At 55.7% G+C, this 18,004-nt stretch overlaps 1 protein-coding gene across 2 annotated transcripts; it reads left to right on the top strand.

Annotated features, from left to right (window-relative positions):
* Positions 1–98: 98 nt before the first annotated feature.
* Positions 99–18,002, top strand: MVP (major vault protein). 2 transcript variants are annotated; one of them, XM_019754722.3, is made up of 15 exons: positions 99–339; positions 6,096–6,225; positions 6,421–6,616; positions 9,346–9,469; positions 9,570–9,701; positions 10,542–10,636; positions 10,921–11,157; positions 12,633–12,914; positions 13,708–13,952; positions 14,059–14,256; positions 15,281–15,667; positions 16,439–16,555; positions 16,710–16,836; positions 17,331–17,519; positions 17,739–18,002. In XM_019754722.3, the coding sequence occupies exons 2-15, from the start codon at positions 6,101–6,103 to the stop codon at positions 17,955–17,957; spliced, it is 2,673 nt and encodes an 890-aa protein (XP_019610281.3). In that variant the 5' UTR covers positions 99–339; positions 6,096–6,100; the 3' UTR covers positions 17,958–18,002. The 2 variants fall into 2 exon arrangements, with proteins under 2 accessions (XP_019610281.3, XP_074178699.2); XM_074322598.2 differs by having other exon boundaries at positions 99–340; positions 6,065–6,225.
* The last annotated feature ends 2 nt before the right edge of the window (positions 18,003–18,004 follow it).

Here is an 18,004-nt window from a genome sequence, read left to right as displayed (position 1 = left end):
AGGCAGAATTGTCTCCACCCACCCAGGTTGGGAAATGAAAGCCTGATGGGGCCTGGAGGACTCCATCCGCCCCTGCCTGAGGCCCTCTGACCTTAGCCAGCCTCTTTCCCGGAGGTCAGCTGGCTCTGAGCAGGGGATTTCTGAGCGCCGAAAGCGGCAGTACCTTCAGCTGCCGCCAAATCCGCCAGAGAAGAAAAAGCAGCAGCTGCGGGGGCCCTTTAAATGCCCAAGCCCCACCCCCAGGCCGTCCCTGCCCCACCCTGCCGGGAAGTGTTACCTCCTGGGCTGGAAGCAGGAGGTGCCCGGGTCTGAGGAGTGCAGGCGGCAACACTGCTGTTTGTGAGTACTTGGTAGTGGCCCCGAAGCCCCGAACCAGTGTGTGTGTGTGTGGGGGGGGCTGTGTCCCCCAGGCTCTCTCCCCCTGTCCTGCCCGCTGGGGCCTCCCTTCTGGGGCAGGTGGGGCCTCTCTGAAGCGGAGGGCCGAGAAGGTGGGTGGAGGCTCGGCCTTGGAGGTTTTGCTTTCCTTGTTAGAGTTTTTGTGTCTTGAAGTGAAGGTAGATCATTTTATGATCTTGCCAACACTCCTCAGCCCCCAAATCTCAGGCCTGTCTGACTTCAAGCTCTCACATCAGAAGGTACAGAGGAAGCTTAAGGGGTGCGTTCAGACTCCCTCCTGGAGTTGCTGTACTCATCTTTCCCGTCCCGTGGGGACCTGGGCTCTGGCCAGTCCCCTCGACCTCTCAGAATGTGACTCGTACCCATTGAGATCTCTTAACGCTGCCAATTGTTGAGGGTTTCATGCTGCCCCACTCAGGAGTGTGCCAGCTGTAGGCCTAAGGCAGGCTTCACTTCCAGAAGGTGTGGAGTTTGGTGAGCAAGGCTTTTCTCTTTGTGAGGGGGAAGTGAAAACCAGGAAGCTCGTTTGGACCCACCAGCCTGGTAAATCTGGAGCTCGTGGTTCTCCGGAGTAAAGCATGCAGGGGTGGGGGATGGTAGCTGAGGCAGAAGTGCCCTGCGTTGTTCTCCTTGCCTGGGGAGACCCCTGGGCTCTGGGGGAAAGGCTAGCTGTCAGGAGGGGTGCCAGCTGACTCCCTGGGAACTCCTGCCTCTTTCCGCCCTTGGCACACAGCCTGCCCTGGGGTGGTGCTTTCTGGGCAGGGCAGCTCCAAAGCCACGAGCAGGTGTGACACCCACCTTGTGTGAATGACCCAGGGACAGCTGAGGGCTCCTTGGTAACAGGCCTTGTTGAGTGCTGCCCTCCCAGATTGCGGAAAATGCTCACCTTTGAACTGTGATTGGCAGTATCTCCTGGAGAGTACCTGGCCCCGCCCAAGCTCTTGCTCAAGGTTTAGAATCTTACAGACATTTGTGCGTGACAAGCGGCCTCGCGTTTGGGGGCTCTGCAGACCAGGCCCCAGGGGTGGAATTCCGGCTTCCACCTTTGGTTAAGTGACCCTGAGCAGGTTCTTAACTTCCAGGTCCTTGTGAGGATTAAATGAGTTAACGAAAGGTACTTAACACCTGGCACAAATTGAGTTCTTTAATAAGCGGAGTTGTCTGGGAGCACTTGCCGAAGATACAGGCTCCAGAGTCTCTCCAGGAGGCCTCGGCCTGGAAGCACACCCAACCGAGTCCTGTGACTGGGCGACTTGAGAAAACCTCCATCCACATCAGGGCTTGTGAAGCCCGGGGCTTGGGTTGCTTGGCACTAATTGTCCCATCTGGGAGGTCCGGTGGCGGTAAAACCAGGCCATTCTGATTGGGCAGAGCTGCTCTTCCCACAGATAAGATCTTCCTAGGAAGAAAAGTTCCTAAAATTTGGCTGCCAAAAAAAAAAGTGATTTATGTGAGACAAATCCTGAAGAACTTCCACTGTCGTCCGGTAACGCGAGAAATAATTTCCTTAGATTTCCCTAAACTGGGAAGCGGTCTGATGAAAACAGCCTCTCTGCAGGGCCCGAGTCACGTGACTCTTGCTTCCCTACACAAACACTAGAATGTTGAAATCAGTGAAGGGAAACAAGGTGGGCACCTGTCAATGCCGAACTTCACGTGTGTGCATGTTCCTAAGAAGCTTGATAAAGGTGATGGTCACTGATGTCCAACTTCAGGCCTGCCTGGACCACGCGCCCAGGGCTTGGAATGAGGGGCTTGCATTGGCCTGGCCCTGGGGATGAAGAGGCTGGTGGGGGACAAATCAAGTGCCCTGCCCTGGAATAGCAGTATGACAACTCAATTCTTGCTATTATATATATTTGCGTCAGCGGCAGAGCTTTTAAATACAGCAGTGCTTGGACCCCACCCAGACCAATTAAATCAGAATCCCCAGAGGTGGGTGGTTTTGAAAGATCGCCAGGTAATTCCATTGTAGTTGGGGCTGGGAATGGCTGCGGTAGACCAGAGCCACTTAGGCTCCAAAGTGCACCTGAGTCCCTGGGGTTTAGTTAAGACGCCGACTGATTCAGCAGCTCTCAGGTGGGGCCGGGGAGTCCACATTACTAACAAGCTTCCAGGTGAGACTCCTGCTGCTCTCTGCAGACCTACCTACACTGTGTCTGGTCACTTAGGCACCTGCCGTTTAAGATTCACTGTTAGCTACTCACAATGAGCCCTGCAGATCTGATAGATCATGACTCATTTCCTAATTCAATTTTGCTGTAGCATAAGTTGACTTTGGAGCCAAGATATAGGTGAAGAGTTGCTTCTTAATGAGAGGATGAACCCAGCTTCTGCCGCATTCCGTTCTCTGCTCATCCTCCCCCTCCCAACCCCTCTTTTCTTTGTGTGTGGCTGGGGGGAGGACTTAGGCCGCCAGGAAGCTGCTGGTCTCAGACTGGGTGAAAGTTGGGTGAAAGTTGACTGATTCTTACAGGAGCCACATGACATTTGAGGGCAATGGGATGGAGCCAGTCTGGACATGTACCCAGAGAGCAAACCACAGGGCAGATCTCAGAAGCAGGCACTGAAGGGAGGATGGGGGGATGTTGGAGGAGCGGGGTCCAAACTCAGGTCTGCACAGGACCTTCCAAAGGTCAAAGGGCAGCACAATCCTTAACCATTGTCTTTTGAGGGCGCCGATACAGTGGAAGTAAAATGCTTTGACTGGAAATGTCACATGCTAAACCACAGAGTCTAAATCTTAGATTTGTTATGAACATGCTGCCCAAGTCACATGGTTTCCCAGATCCCCTGAGAAGCTCTGTATTGAAACTCACTTCTGTAGATGGTCAGAGTGAAAAGGCCAAGCCTGTTCTTGGGTGACCTTGGCAGGTGGTCCGGGGGGAGGGCACAGCACAGATGGGGGTCAGGGACAGAAGACAGGTCTTGGTACTGGAACAAGGGTAGTTGGCAAGGGCGTGGCCCCGGAAAAGGCAGGATCAGCTAGAAGGATGACTGTCAGCTGAGCCACTGAGCGGGGAGCCTGTTAGCCCCCCTGACTGGGCTGGGCCCAGCTGGGGTGACAGATGGTGGCGAGTCATCAGCCAGAGGGGTGGGGGGGTCATCCAACAAGGAGTTACTGGAGGCTGTTTCCGGAGCCTGCTCCCTAGCCCAGTGTGGCCTTCTAGAGCTCACAGCTTCCCTGTGGTGCCTGCCAGCCATGTCCACACGGCCACCTATAGCCCAAGCTCTTCCTCTCCCTCCGTCTGGCTTCCTGGCCAGGCTTCCACCCGCAGAAAACCTGGCAGAGGAACAACTGGAAAAGACTTCACTTGGCTGCCTGATGCCCCTTTTTTGCTGTTGTAGCCCCACAGCTGGGATGGCCCAAAGTTTGCCACCTTCTCGACCAGTAAAAAAAAAGAGAGTTGAAGCTGAGATGCCAGATGAGCTAGGGAGCCTGGGGGTGGAGGGGCTGGGTCACGTGCTCTACATGGACAGGGAAGACCTCAGGCCACTGCTTGTCTCAGCACTGAGATACACAGTGCTTCTGCAAAGCCAGGCTCTGTTCCAAGTGCTTAATGGTTAGTTAGCTCAGTCTGCATAACGGGTAGATGTCGTATCCATTCCCAGTTTATTGGCAAGGAACCACGTTATAGGGAAGGCAAGGGACTTGTCTAAGGTCACCCATCCAGTAAGGGCCAGAACCAAGATCCGGGCAGTCCCAGCCCCCCCGGGGGGGGGTGAATAAAGGTCCAGATGAGAGCTGGGGGGAACAGAACCCTGAGACTAGAAAGCCAGCCCTCGTATTTTCAGACACTGCCTGAAATCAACAGAAGGGGGAGCTCTGGCTTTAGAAAAGCCCCTCTCCTATAAGTTCAGGGAAATGCACTTGTACAAAAGGGGCAACAGAAAAGTATCAAGGTCAAATCCCATACATACAAAGTTGCAAGATAAAAGAATGAGGAGCAGAATAACATCCTCTGATGTGGAAAGTGTACCAGGAAAACATCTGTAACCTCTTGGAAAATGAGGAAACAGCTAAGGCAACAGCGCAGGGCAGGGAAGCAGCAGATGAGAACTGGAGGGACGCCCAGGCAGTCTGTGATCTGCACCCCTAACCGTGTGCCGTGCTGCCGCTGAAAGACAGGAGCCAGACATTCCATCAGGACCCGTAGTGCCACTAACTTGCTGTGTGGTCTTGAATGACTCATTGCCCCTAACTGGGACTTAGCGCTACACTGTCTAAATGGGATCACCCAGCCACACTTGCTGATTTTAATGAACATTTAGTTCCTTGGTCACACTAGCCATATTTCAAGTGTCCAATAGCCACATGTGGTCAGTTCAAGGACAGCACAGAATTAGTATATTTTTCCATCATTGTAGAAAGTCCAGTTGGAGGACACTGAGTTGGAAGGTTTTACACAGGAGCCAGGCCGGTAATGTGAGCGCAATGGACCAGGTGTAGGACTGCAGGGCTTGGGGACTGTGGTAAGCGGGAAAGCTTGTGTCACATCGAAAGGGCACAGCTGCTGCTTGGCTCTAGCCAAATCTCCAAGAAATGTGGGGATTGGGAGTTTGTGAAAACTCCCAGTTTCTAACCCCCCACATTGACATGTTACAGGTTACGTAGATCAAATCAAACTCCTTGGGCCTCGCCTTGGTCTGTGGTGTCGGGGCTCCTGCTTTTCCTGTGCCAGTTCTCTCCTCCTTGCTTCCCATTTCTCAGGTTGGAAGCTGTACAAATGGTGGAGTAGGTGAGATGCCACTCCTTTCTGGTGGTGGCTTCAAAATGTCACCGAAGTCTCAGAAACAAGGCTTTGAATTGCTTAGTAAACTTGGTTGCCTTTGGGTGACTCAAAAGCATATGTCTGAAGCCCCTGAGGCACTGAGGCAGGGATGGCAGTTAGGCAGCAGGTGTGACACTTCTGAGCTTGGGCCGTTCAGAACCACGTAGGATTCAGGGGTGTGTAAAACGCAGTACTCGTTTGCCCCTTTCCGCTTCTCACCGACCCTCACCCTTGAGAGCAGGGAGATGAGGGGGTCAACAGACCAGAGAGAAAGGGGGGAAGGGAGGGACTGGACTACTATGTGCTGTTTCTAATCCCGCTGATGCTCCAGAAGCATCAGTTCTGTCAGGGATTTCTTCCCTGAGACGTGCTCAGGTCTGAACAGTTCCTTCCAGGGCTGCTTAAAGCCCGGGGCTGGGAGGGCCGCAGGCAAAGATCATGCAAATATTCTTGGGCTATGGGCTAAGGTTTGAATAGCTGGAATGCCAGCTGAGGCCCTCAGGATTCCCTGAAATAAAGGCCGTCTGCCCCCCCTTCGTACCCTCATACACACACTGTGCTGGCCAAGGCCACACCAGCTCCAGAGACGGAGCCCAGCTCTCCCTCACCATGGGGTTGGAGAGTGGGAAAGTGTTGATCTAAAGCCCCTTCCAGTGCTGCAAGCAGCTCTGGGAGGTAAAGCTGCTGGGAAGGCCGGACAGGATTGGCCCAGAGCCCTGGGCTTCTGTGCTTTACTGCCTCAGGCAGTTCTTGGCAGAGGTAATGGTGGGAAGGAGCAAGGCAGAGGTGGGCATGGGGGCGGTGAAGGGTAGAATAATAGTTGGAGGAGGAAGAAGAGCCCATCCCCTCATCCCAGGCCCCTGGTGTTCATCTTGTTGTATTTTCTCCCCACCTGGCTGTCACTCTGGATGCTGCCCTGGGCTCAAGTTACCATGGCGACCGAGGAGTCCATCATCCGAATCCCCCCGTACCACTACATCCACGTGCTGGACCAGAACAGTAATGTGTCCCGGGTGGAGGTTGGGCCAAAGACTTACATCCGGCAGGACAATGAGAGGTTGGTGTCAGGGCCGGGCTGTGGGGGGCGTGGGGCTGAGCAGGGCCTGCTGGTCTTGCTGGCACCATTGCCCATCTCTTGCTTGGATTGGCCCTCACTTGGGTGACACGGAGCTTTCACTCCCATTCACTGCCTCCTCTGGGAATGGAGGTGGGGGTTCCCTGGGTCCTCACACCCTATCTCACCCTCCAACAGGGTCCTGTTTGCCCCTGTACGCATGGTGACTGTCCCCCCACGCCACTACTGCACGGTGGCCAACCCGGTGTGCCGGGATGCCCAGGGATCTGTGCTGTTCGATGTCACAGGGCAAGTGCGGCTCCGCCACGCTGACCTGGAGATCCGGCTGGCCCAGGAACCCTTCCCCCTGTACCCAGGGGAGGTATTAGACAAGGTATCTGTCTTGCCCCCCTGTACCCCACTGTACCTCCCCTGTACCCCACCGTACCTGCCCCACGTACCCCACTATATCTCCCCCATAACCCACTGTACCAGCCCCCCTGTACCCCACTGTACCTGCCCTGCTACCTTGTCCTAGGGTTCCACACTGCCTTCTGGAGTGAAAACAAATTGGGGCCATGGGAGGGGGCAGGGGCAGCATTGCCTCATCGTCCACCCACTCACCTTTCCCAAACATCCCCCTCCTCACGTGCCCACACAGACTTGCCCTGCCTCTGAGGGCTGCCAGCCCAGCTTACCACCTCATCAACCAGGCTAGAGGAAGCACTTGATTCACTCAGTGTCAGGTGCTGGTGGCCAGTGACAATGGTGGTGGACGAGACAGGGCCAGGCTCAGATGGGAGGGCACCAGAGCCCGGCACCTGAGCCCAGTCCTGGGCCTGAGAAGGCGGGCATCCCACCTCTTTCCATACTGTTCTGCCTTCCCCTCCTTGCCCGTTTATAGTCTTCCTAGTTACTCGTGTGTGTGTGTGTGTGTGTATCCATGATTATTTTATGTTGTGAACAATGGGAAATTCTTTTCAATCTAGTTTAAACAATGAAAGGAATTTGTTGGCCCATCCACTTAAATAGTTTAGGTGTAGTTTCAGATGACGTGTGCTCCACAGTGGAAAATAAATCTCAGTTTCGCATCTCTGGCTTCTTGGGTTTGGTCCGATGTGGAGGCAGGCTTGCTCCTCGGGTCCCAGGATGGCCGTCAGCAGGGTCACGGCCACGTCCTTCCTTGTTTGTGCCCATTAGGAAACAGTAGCACCCAGGGCTCTGGCAGAGGGACAGCACCTCGGGGGTTGTTGGAGACATACAGGGGTGGGAGGGCAGATTGAGAGTGTGGCCTTAGGCAGGTCCTGGAGGACATTTGCCATTTTCCCTGTGTGGGGTCCCCTCCTGTGCGGCCGGCAGCCGGGCGCCATCTTTCCTCTTTCCCATTACTCTCCGATGGCCATTTGCACTTGTTCTGCCCTGTTGCTTCCCAAGCCCTGCCCTGCCCCCATTGAACTCACTCTGATGAAGCCCCAGGACATCCACACGGCAGGTCCAGCTGACAGTCATTCTGTGTCTCACAGGCCCCGTCAAACACATCCATGATTGATCAGCTGTCTTGTTAAAACATGTCTTTATGTTTTGGTCTGTGGATCTTTCTTCCATCTTAGATGCCTCCCCTCCTCCCTGCCCTGTCAGCCTTCAGTTTCTGTCCTGAATCTCCTGAGTGCCCTGTTGTGCTCTCATGGCCGTGACCACTTCGTCTGTGTTGAAAACACCCAACCCTGTACCTTCACTGCCTTGAGGAAGCCCTGTCCTGGATGTCTCACCCACCTCATACTGGATATCCAAACGAACACTCTCCCTGACTCCCAAATCTCTTGTTCTCCCGTATTCCTACGCTTCCTTGGTGACACTACTGGGGACCCAGTCCCCCAAGCTGGAAGCCAGCCTTCAAAGGCTTGAGGGAGGCACTGGAAGGAGACACGGTTGGTGGGCAGGAGACCAATTAGGAAGGTATTTCCATCATCCAGATGAGAGGTGTCAGTGGCTTGGATGAGGGCCGAGGCAGGGATAGATAAAGGTAGCCTGGATTCGTGACAGAACAGATAGGAAGTCGTGACAGCAGATGTGGGAGGTGAAAAACGACTCGTCCCATAAGTCTCCCGCCTCCTCCTCCCACACCTTTGTATCAAAAGGTGGCTCTTCCTTTGAGCCCCAGTTCAGATGCTTGCTGAGGGTCTCCCCAACTTCTCCCTCACCTCAGCTTCTGCAGGCTCTCTCCCTTGGCACTGCCCACAGTTTGCTTAGAGAGAACGGTCTGTGTCTACATCTTACCACTTGCTGGAATTTAAACTCCATGACGACAGGGGTATGCCCTGCCCCACCACAGCCGGCTGAGTGCCACACACACGTAAGGTGTGTAAGAAGGGCTTGCTGGGCAGTAAGCCGCCAGCGCTCCCTCCCCCCACCCACTGTGTGGTCAGTGGTTTGAGGAGTGTTACTTGACCTTCCTTGCCCAGAGCCACCTCTGCGGAGTGAGGAGCAGCAGGTAGGTATCACTAGAGACGGAGGTTTGAGTCCTGATTCTGTTCCTTGCTAGTCGTGTGACCTTGGCCATGGCCCTTAGCCTCTATGAGCTTTTCTTTCCTTGCTTTCCTGCACCCCTCAGATCAAAGATCAAGTGAAGTCCTTTCCGGATGGAAGGAGATGTGTTGCCTGGAGTACCATGGCTCCCGTATGACCAGGAGGCAACCTTGAAAACAAAGCCGCATGCTTACAGGGTGCCTGTTCTAGCAGTTTCTACCTTCCCATCTCCTTACACTTTCTAGAGGGCCCCAGTGCTCACTAGGGCTTGAGATATTCATTTATTCAGCTCCCCAGATATTTCTCCCACATCTCCCATTAAGCCCTCAGTTTCCCGCCTACGTTTCTGGTTCAGAACAACTTCGAAGCACTTTCTGTAGAGGACAGTGTGTCCTTGGCTCGTCTGCAGTGGCGTCCTCTTATTCTGTCAACTCTCTTAGTTCTTCAGACCAGATGGGACAACCCCTGCCTTGTACATTCCACGCTGGGTCTTATTTGGGCCACTTAAAGATCGATGCCGTCACCTCACCCCCAAGGCATCAGGATTGACTCGGGGGTCCTGACGCTGAATGCCCACTCCCCTTCTTCCCCTCTTAGGACATCACCCCACTGCAGGTGGTTCTGCCCAACACCGCCCTCCACCTTAAAGCACTGCTGGATCTTGAGAATAACGACGGAGACAGGGTCGTTGCAGGAGATGAGTGGCTATTTGAAGGACCTGGTAAGTGCTTTCCATGGATCCGCCATCGGGGTCCGGGTCTTCCTGCCTTCCCATCACAGCCCTGACCTTCACCCCTGCCTCATCTCCCCCCCCCCCCCAGGCACGTACATCCCCCAGAAGGAGGTGCAGGTCGTGGAGATCATCCAGGCCACAGTCATCAGGCAGAACCAGGCTCTGCGGCTGAGGGCTCGCAAGGAGTGCCGGGACCGGGACGGCAAGGAGAGGGTGACAGGTGGGGTTTCCCAGGGGCCCCGAGGCTGGTGGGCAGGCTATGCCTCCATTGCTGGGGACGTGGGGGAATGTTGGGGGTAAGTGCTTCCCTGGCATCTCTTAAGCTTGTGGGTAGGGGGAGCTGCCCACAGTTGCTTCCCTCCCCGCCCTTACCCAGGCCCTGTCTGGACCCTGAGCCTGAAAGCGTGATCATGTGACACGTCTCTTCCCTCTCCCCACCCTTTATCATGAGCTGGGGTCAGCGGCCATGTCTGTTTCTACATCAACAAAGCAGGTAGCAATGGCATATGACAGATGTGGATTAAACGACATCTTTCAAGAAGTGCTTGCTTACTCTGTGCCAGCCGTGGTTCAGAACGTTTTACAGATAATTAGTGGGTCCTCAAACAACCTTGAGTCACTACTATTTCCGTTTTCCATATAACAGAACTGAGGTGCAGAAATTAGCTTATTTGCCTGGGTTTATGGCCTGGAAGGGCAAGGCTGGAACTGGTCCCCGGGCCCTCTTCCTTCTCCAATTAACTAAACAACACCTACAGCTCCAGTGGAGGCAGCCTGCTGCCCATTTATTGGGAAGGGAAGAGCTGGTCTTTGGAGGTTAGGGAAGCCATAGCAGGTATTGGCATAGCACTTAGAAGGGCGTCTTCTCCGGAAGGGTGAATTTCCTTCTAGCCTCAAAGAAAGGAATAAATCGCAGGACACCTGTCAGGCCCTTGAGCCTGGGGCAATGTCTTCTCCCCACCTTCGAAGAGGTGCGGGTTCCCTGTTGTCTACGCTTCGGGAAGGGGTGGCTAGGGAGCAGGTTGGGTGACCTTGACCTTTACCTCTGCCCTTGGCCCAGGGGAAGAATGGCTGGTCCGCGCCGTGGGTGCGTATCTCCCCGCAGTGTTTGAGGAGGTTCTGGATTTGGTGGATGCCGTGATCCTTACCGAAAAGGTTTGTGTTCTGGGGGGTAGCAGGTAGGGGACCCTCGGGTAGGGAACGCTCAGAGTGGCAGAGATGGTGGCAAGTACATGGATGGAAAGAGAAGCACTATTTCTAGGGCCACCAGATAACCTGAGGAGTATCCTGGGTCCTCTGAAAGGGTTACAAAGTCCTCCTTGGCTAATAGGACCTGTCACTGACACCTGGGAGCATCTGGGGGGCCAGTGGGCTTCCCGGGTCCCCTGGGGATGTTGAAGGTGGGGTTACTCCCAACACCCCGACATCTTGCTCTTCAGACAGCCCTGCACCTCCGGGCTCGGCAGAACTTCCGAGACTTGAGGGGAGTGACCCGCAAAACTGGGGAGGAGTGGCTGGTGACGGTGCAGGACACAGAGGCCCACGTGCCAGATGTGCACGAGGAGGTGCTGGGGGTCGTGCCCATCACCACCCTGGGGCCCCGCAACTACTGCGTCATTCTGGACCCGGTCGGCCAGGATGGCAAGAACCAGCTGGGGCAGAAGCGCGTGGTCAAGGTAAGCGCCTCCGCCCCACCCCCCAGAGGCCACGTGCCCGCGAACAGCACGAGGATCTTGGACCTCTGTCCCTTTCCTCCTCCCCCCCACGTGCATATTGTGGAAGCGCCATGCTTGTCCTGGCTCCTGTGCCTTTGCACACTCGGTTCTAGCTCTGAGACACGCACCCTGACCTCCCAGTGGCCCCTGACCTTGAGTCACTTCCGCCTCTGGGAGCACCCCCTGGGCCTGCCCCAGAAACTCTTTCTCTCATGTTTTTGGAAACTCTGTCATCCTACATCCCGACCCTTTACCTCATCCCCTCTCTGAACTATACAGTGGACCAGCAGGCGTTGGCAATTTTTCTCTGGAAAGGGCCAGTGGGTGATGTTGGGCTTTGCCAGCGCGGTGCCATCACACTGTGAAAGCAGCATAGACAGTTGGTCAGCGAACGCGTGCTGCTGGGTTCCTGTAACGGTTAAGTTGCAAAAACAGGCAGGAAATGTGGCAACAACCCAAATGTCTATGAGTCAGTTGATGAATAGATAAAAAAAACTTGTGGTACATCCATACAATGAACTACCATTCAGCTATAAAAAGAGCATGAACTGAAGTTCATGAAGCTACAACATGGATAAACTTGAACATCACTCTACGCAAAACAAGCCAGACATAAAAGAGCACATATTGTGTGACTCTGTTTAGATGAGAAGTCCAGAATAGGTAAATTCATAAAGAAAGGAAATCGGTTCATACTTGGTGGAGGGGTCAGGATGGGCAGTAACTGCTACTGCGGACAGAGTTTCTTGTCAGGGTTTCTTGTGATGAAAGTTCTGGAATGAGGGAGTGGTGATGGATGGACAGCTCTGCGGATATACTAAAACAACTGAATTATAGACTTTAAATGGGTAAATTTTATGGCATGTGGATTATATCTCAAAGATAGATATATTTTTTTAAAAGGTGGCAGACCAGAGTTTGCCAATGCCAGACTACACCATCCCGAGAAAAAGCCTGGTAGGAAGGAGGAATAACAATAGGTTAGTTCTTAGCTGTTGAACTCGTGAGAATCCAGGTTCACAGAACATTATTTCTTAACGAGAATGTTGGGGAACAGTATGTTTCTCCAGAAGCCATCAGCTCCAAGTCAAGTCGTTGTTTTCAATCTAGTTGTGGAGGGCGCAGCTCACTGGCCCATGTGGGACTCGAACCAGCGACGTGGGTGTTACGAGCCATGTGGCGCTGCGCTCTAACCAACTGAGCCAACCAGCTGCCCTCACAGAACTTTTTAAGAGTAGGTTTGACCAGATGAGATCTGCAGGCACTTGGAGACAGCCTAATGGTCCAGATAACACTCCGTGTAGAGCTAGGGAGGGTGCTTTTCGGGGTTCTGTCCTCAATACAAGCCCACAGCGGCATGGAGCTGGGGGACGTGCCAGCGGAGGTATTGGTAACCCTGGGTGGCAACAGCTCCTAACAGCATGTCTCCCCACTAGGGAGAGAAGTCTTTTTTCCTGCAGCCGGGAGAGAGGCTGGAACGAGGTATCCAGGATGTCTACGTGTTGTCAGAGCAGCAGGGGCTGCTGCTGAGGGCCCTGCAGCCCGTGGAGGAGGGTGAGGACGAGGAAATGGTCTCACGCCAGGCCGGTGACCGCTGGCTCATCCGTGGACCCCTGGAGTATGTGCCATCTGCCAAGGTGGAGGTGGTGGAAGAGCGTCAAGCCATTCCCCTGGACGAGAATGAGGGCATCTACGTGCAGGACGTCAAGACTGGAAAGGTAACAGCCAAGGGACGGGCACCGTCCCTGCTGTGTGCTGGTGCGGCATTGATAGCAGCAGCTGAGGCTGGTAGGTGGAAGGGCATTCTGGGAAGTACTTGCCTTCCCTTTGTCTTCAATATCTAACTTCAAAGTGTAGAAGCCCCCAAGGGAGAAGGGGAAGCAGGTTCTAGGGTGGGAACTCTGCAGATTGGCCCCTGGCATACAGGTCTGGCTGGGGTGTGGCATGGGGACAGTAAGAACTGACCCCACCCCCATGCCCGGATCCTGGTGGAATCCTCTCTCCTTGCCCCCTCACCTGAAACCTTGACCTTAGTTTGACCTAGGACCACATCTCTGACCTCTTTCTCTAAGAATCCAGCCTAGAAGTAGAGCTCAGAATCCAGGCAGTGTTAGTGTGTGCGACCTCTTTCCTGGGACTGCGTCTGTCCCTAGGACACGCTCCAAGCTGCCCCCATGAAGGGAAAACTCCAGAAGAAATAATACCCTGCACTTACCATATGCCAAGTCCTCAGCACTAGACACAGGATACGTCCTTCATTCCTCAACCCTATAAGGTAGCCACTGTCGGGTCCATTCTGCAGATGAGGAAGGAAGCGCAGAGATGGAGGGCCTTGTCCAAGGTGACGTCACCCACGGGTGGCAGAGCTCAGCGCAGCATCATTCCAGAGACTGTGTGGAACCACCGCGCTCCACTACCCACCCCTGCCTTGGCTCTGCCCCAGGACGGCTGGGTGCGACTGTCTCCTTTCACCTTTCCTGGTAACAGCCGTGCTTACCCTCCTCTCTCAAGGTGCGCGCTGTGATTGGCAGCACCTACATGCTGACTCAGGACGAGGTCCTGTGGGAGAAGGAGCTGCCTCCTGGGGTGGAGGAGCTGCTGCGCAAGGGGCAGGACCCTCTAGCGGACAGGGGTGAGAAGGGGGTGACCACAACCCTTCAGCCCTCTGCTTCGCGGAACAAGACCCGCGTGGTCAGCTACCGCGTGCCTCACAACGCAGCGGTGCAGGTGTACGACTACAGAGCGAAGAGAGCTCGGTGAGGGGGCGGGCCGGGGGCGGGGCCGTGGGCGGGGCCGTGGGCGGGGGCGGGGCCTGTGGTGGGAGAGGCCCTGCGGGTGTCTGACTCCCAGCCCCCTCTGCAGCGTGGTATTTGGGCCGGAGCTGGTGACACTGGGTCCTGAGGAGCAGTTTACAGTGTTGTCCCTCTCGGCTGGGCGGCCCAAGCGTCCCCACGCCCGCCGTGCACTCTGCCTGCTGCTTGGGCCGGACTTCTTCACAGATGTCATCACCATCGAAACTGCGGACCATGCCAGGCTGCAGCTGCAGCTCGCCTACAACTGGTGAGAGGCAGGGAGGAGGTGGCGAGGGCCACGTCTGGGGCAGCCCTGGAGAACCCTGAGACAAGAGGTGCCTCCTTGAAGGGCTGCGCTCAGAATGAGGGCAAAATGCCCGGCTCTATGCCATGGTCAGAGGGACAGCCAGGGGATCCTGCAAATCCAGCCTGATGCCCCTGGGGGATGACAGGGAAGATGTGGGCTCACCTCCTGGGAGCAGGATTTGGGGGACATGAAAGGAGGATACTCCCCACCTAAACTCCCAGCATGGGTTCAGCCAAACATAACTGCAAGATTATAAAAAGATCGAAGCGGGTGGGAGTGGGTGGGAGTGGGCAGGTGGTGCAGAGTCTGTGCTCTGGGGCCCCCTGCCTGGGTCTGCACCCGGCCCTGCCATTTGCTAGCTCTGGACCTGAGCAAGTGACTTGGAACTTTCCTCAGTTTCCCTGTCTGTAAAATGAGGATGGCACATGACCATCAATGTTACAGGCTGTCGAAAGGATGCAGTGAGAATCAGACCCTTGTCCTGTGCGTAGAGCTCGAATGGCTGTGACTGGAGCTGGGGATGATGAGTCACACCCAGAAGAGATGCCCCACAGCTCCCATGTTCCTCACCTCTTGGCTGGGTGGCCAGAACTGTGACAGGCAGATGGGGTGCTGACATCTTGGGGGTGCTGCAGCATGACGGCTAAGAGCATAGACCCTGGAGCCACCCTGCCTGGGTTCAGCTTTCTGGCTTGTCACATATTGTGTGACTCCGGGCCTGTCCCTTACCCTCTCTGGACCTCTATTTCCTCATCTGTAAAGTGGGGATCATACTCCTCCCCTACCAAGGGAGGCTGAGAGAATCAGATGGGGACATGTGTCAGTGTTGAGGACCTTGCCTGGCACACGGGGTTGGGGGGAGAGAGCGGGACTGTTCAGCATTCTCTGTGATGAGAGACTATCTGGTCAGCCAGGGCAGGTGGCTGTGGGAGTCCCACTCAAAACTGAGGGAAGTGCTTCCCTGCTTGGGCCTCTTTGCTCACAGGCACTTTGAGCTGCTTGACCGGAAGGACCCCCAGGAGATGGCTAAGCTGTTCTCGGTGCCAGACTTCGTGGGGGACGCCTGCAAGGCCATCGCGTCCCGGGTGCGGGGGGCCGTGGCATCCGTCACCTTCGACGATTTCCACAAGAACTCCGCCCGCATCATTCGCACGGCCGTCTTCGGCTTTCAGAGCCCAGAGGCCAAGGGGCCTGGCGGGGAGGCCCTGCCCCAGCCCCGCGACCGGGCCGTCTTCCCCCAGAACGGACTGGTGGTGAGCAGCGTGGACGTGCAGTCGGTGGAGCCCGTAGACCAGAGGACCCGGGACGCCCTGCAGCGCAGCGTCCAGCTGGCCATTGAGATCACCACCAACTCGCAGGAGGCGGCTGCCAAGTGAGTGAGGGCAGCTGCCCACCATGCCCACCAAGGGCCAGACCTGCCCAGTCCCCATCTCCAGCCCCCTGCTGGGCCCTGGATGGCATGGCGTCCCCTGATGGTCAGCATGCTGTTACCCTTGTCCAGCAGACAGGGTCGCCCACGTCATGGGTGACTAGATGTCATCTTGCTCCTGTGGCTTCTCGCTTTGTGCTAGAAGTGGCTCATTCCTGTGATCTCCTGGCACTCGGGGTCCAGCTCAGCTGCCCTCACCTCACCTTCCAGCTGGTCCGGGGCTCCTGGCCCTCCAGCTTCTTTCTGCTCCTTAAATGCACAGTTGGGTTCCCACCCTAAAGCCCTCTGCACTGGCTGCTCCTTCTGCCCCGAGGGTTCCTGCTGGGAGCTCAGAGGCAGGCCTCTCCTGTGGCCTCAGCCCAAACGTCCCCTCCTCGGAGAGCCCCTTTTCTTTCTACCCTCACTGAAGCAGTATCCTCTTTGCCAAGTCGTTATCGGGTCACTCACTTTCAGGGAACTTGTGTGAACTTCTCGTTTCCTTGCTTTTTCCCCAATGGAAGGCAAGTTGTGTGAAAGCAGGGGCCTTCGTCAACCCTGAATTCCCCGAGCCTACAGGCCAGGCTCACAGGGCACACATGTCTTCCGTTTGCATGTTGAGCGCACCCATGGGCCAGGGTCTGTCCTGGGCACCAAGTACCTTGGTCCCTGTTCCTGGAACCTCTGTTCCAGCTCTGGCCCCACACCACCATATTCCCTGTCTTCTCTCCCATCCAGGCACGAGGCTCAGAGATTAGAACAAGAGGCCCGTGGCCGGCTTGAGAGGCAGAAGATTTTGGACCAATCCGAAGCCGAGAAAGCTCGCAGGGAGCTCTTGGAGCTGGAGGCGCTGAGGTGGGTCAAGAACTAGTGGAAAAGACAGCTGCCTGCTGAGGGTCTTGTAAAGCAGCTGGTGGGGGGAGCAGGTGTGTGTGTGTGAAAGTCAAGGCCAAGGGTGCGGGGCGGGGCCTTCCCCTGGGTCTTCCCTGACTGCTGCTGCCCCCTCCAGCACTGCTGTGGAGAGCACCGGTACTGCCAAGGCGGAGGCTGAGTCCCGCTCGGAGGCGGCACGCATCGAGGGAGAAGGCTCCGTGCTGCAGGCCAAGCTGAAGGCAGAGGCTTTGGCCATCGAGACGGTCAGTGGGGCTGGTGCCCATGGGAGGGGGAGGCCCCGGGATCTGGAAGAGGCCCAATCACTGCAGTCCCAGGAGGACACCACGCATCCTACCACACAGCCCTATTCACATAGAAGTCCTCTGCCCTCTATTAGTTCACTTAACACCTGTAAAGACGGTTGTTACACCCATCTGCCGTGTAAACCTGCTCAGACCCTGGCCCGCTTTGTGCCAGGTAGTGCATATGTTTTACATGCATGATCTTATTTCATGTTTGAAATTCCATTAAGGCAGATGTTATTCCATTTTACAGATGAAGAGGTGGAGGCCTGGATGAAGGGGCTCCCGGGGTCTCTATCTCAAAGGTGGCATAGCCAGGGTTCATACCTCACTCACTATGAGTTTACAATTCCAGCCCTTCCACCTCAGTTCCTGTGGGCATGCTGGCGAGGTCACTTGCTGGCCAGTCCCCACGGGTCACACGATCCAAAGCATGCTGGCTTTTCCCCTTCCAGGCGGCTGAGCTCCAGCGGGTACAAAAAGTGCGAGATCTAGAACTCGTGTATGCCCGGGCGCAGCTGGAGCTGGAGGTGAAAAAGGCGCAGCAGCTGGCCGAGGTGGAGGTGAAGAAGTTCACGCAGATGACGGAGGCCCTGGGTCCCAGCACCATCCGGGACCTGGCCGTGGCAGGGCCAGAGATGCAGGTGAGCGTGGGGACAGTGCCGGTGGCGTGTGTGTGTGTCTTGGGACCAGGCTTGGAACCCAGAAGGCAGAGCTGGGGAGGCAGATGCATCTAGAGAGAGGTTGGGGGCAGTTGCAGTGTCAGACCAGAATGGATGGCAGCCCGTCCTAGAGAGGTGGCCAAGGGGACGAGAGAAGGGACCGAGTCTGACTGTCTTCTTGCCCTCGTCTTGCCCCTTCAGGTAAAACTGCTCCAGAGCTTGGGCCTGAAATCAACCCTCATCACAGATGGCTCTACCCCTATCAACCTCTTCAGCACAGCCTTGGGTCTGTTGGGGCTCGGATCTCAGGCCCCGTCCTCAGCCCAGAAGGCAGCTGGGGGGCTTGGCCCCGAGGAAGTCTTGCTCCCCCAGTCCTCTCTTGTCCCTCAAACTCTTGGAAGCAGCCATGTCATCCCTTAGCTTCCTATGGCATCGAAAAATAAAACTTAGTTTTGGGCATTTAAACC

The sequence above is a fragment of the Rhinolophus sinicus genome, chromosome 10, assembly GCF_057876585.1.
Source record: "Rhinolophus sinicus isolate RSI-liver-muscle chromosome 10, RSI-T2T, whole genome shotgun sequence".
NCBI classification, from domain to species: domain Eukaryota; kingdom Metazoa; phylum Chordata; class Mammalia; order Chiroptera; family Rhinolophidae; genus Rhinolophus; species Rhinolophus sinicus.
Note: the sequence above shows the minus strand (reverse complement) of the source record. Positions and strands in the feature narration are given on the sequence as shown.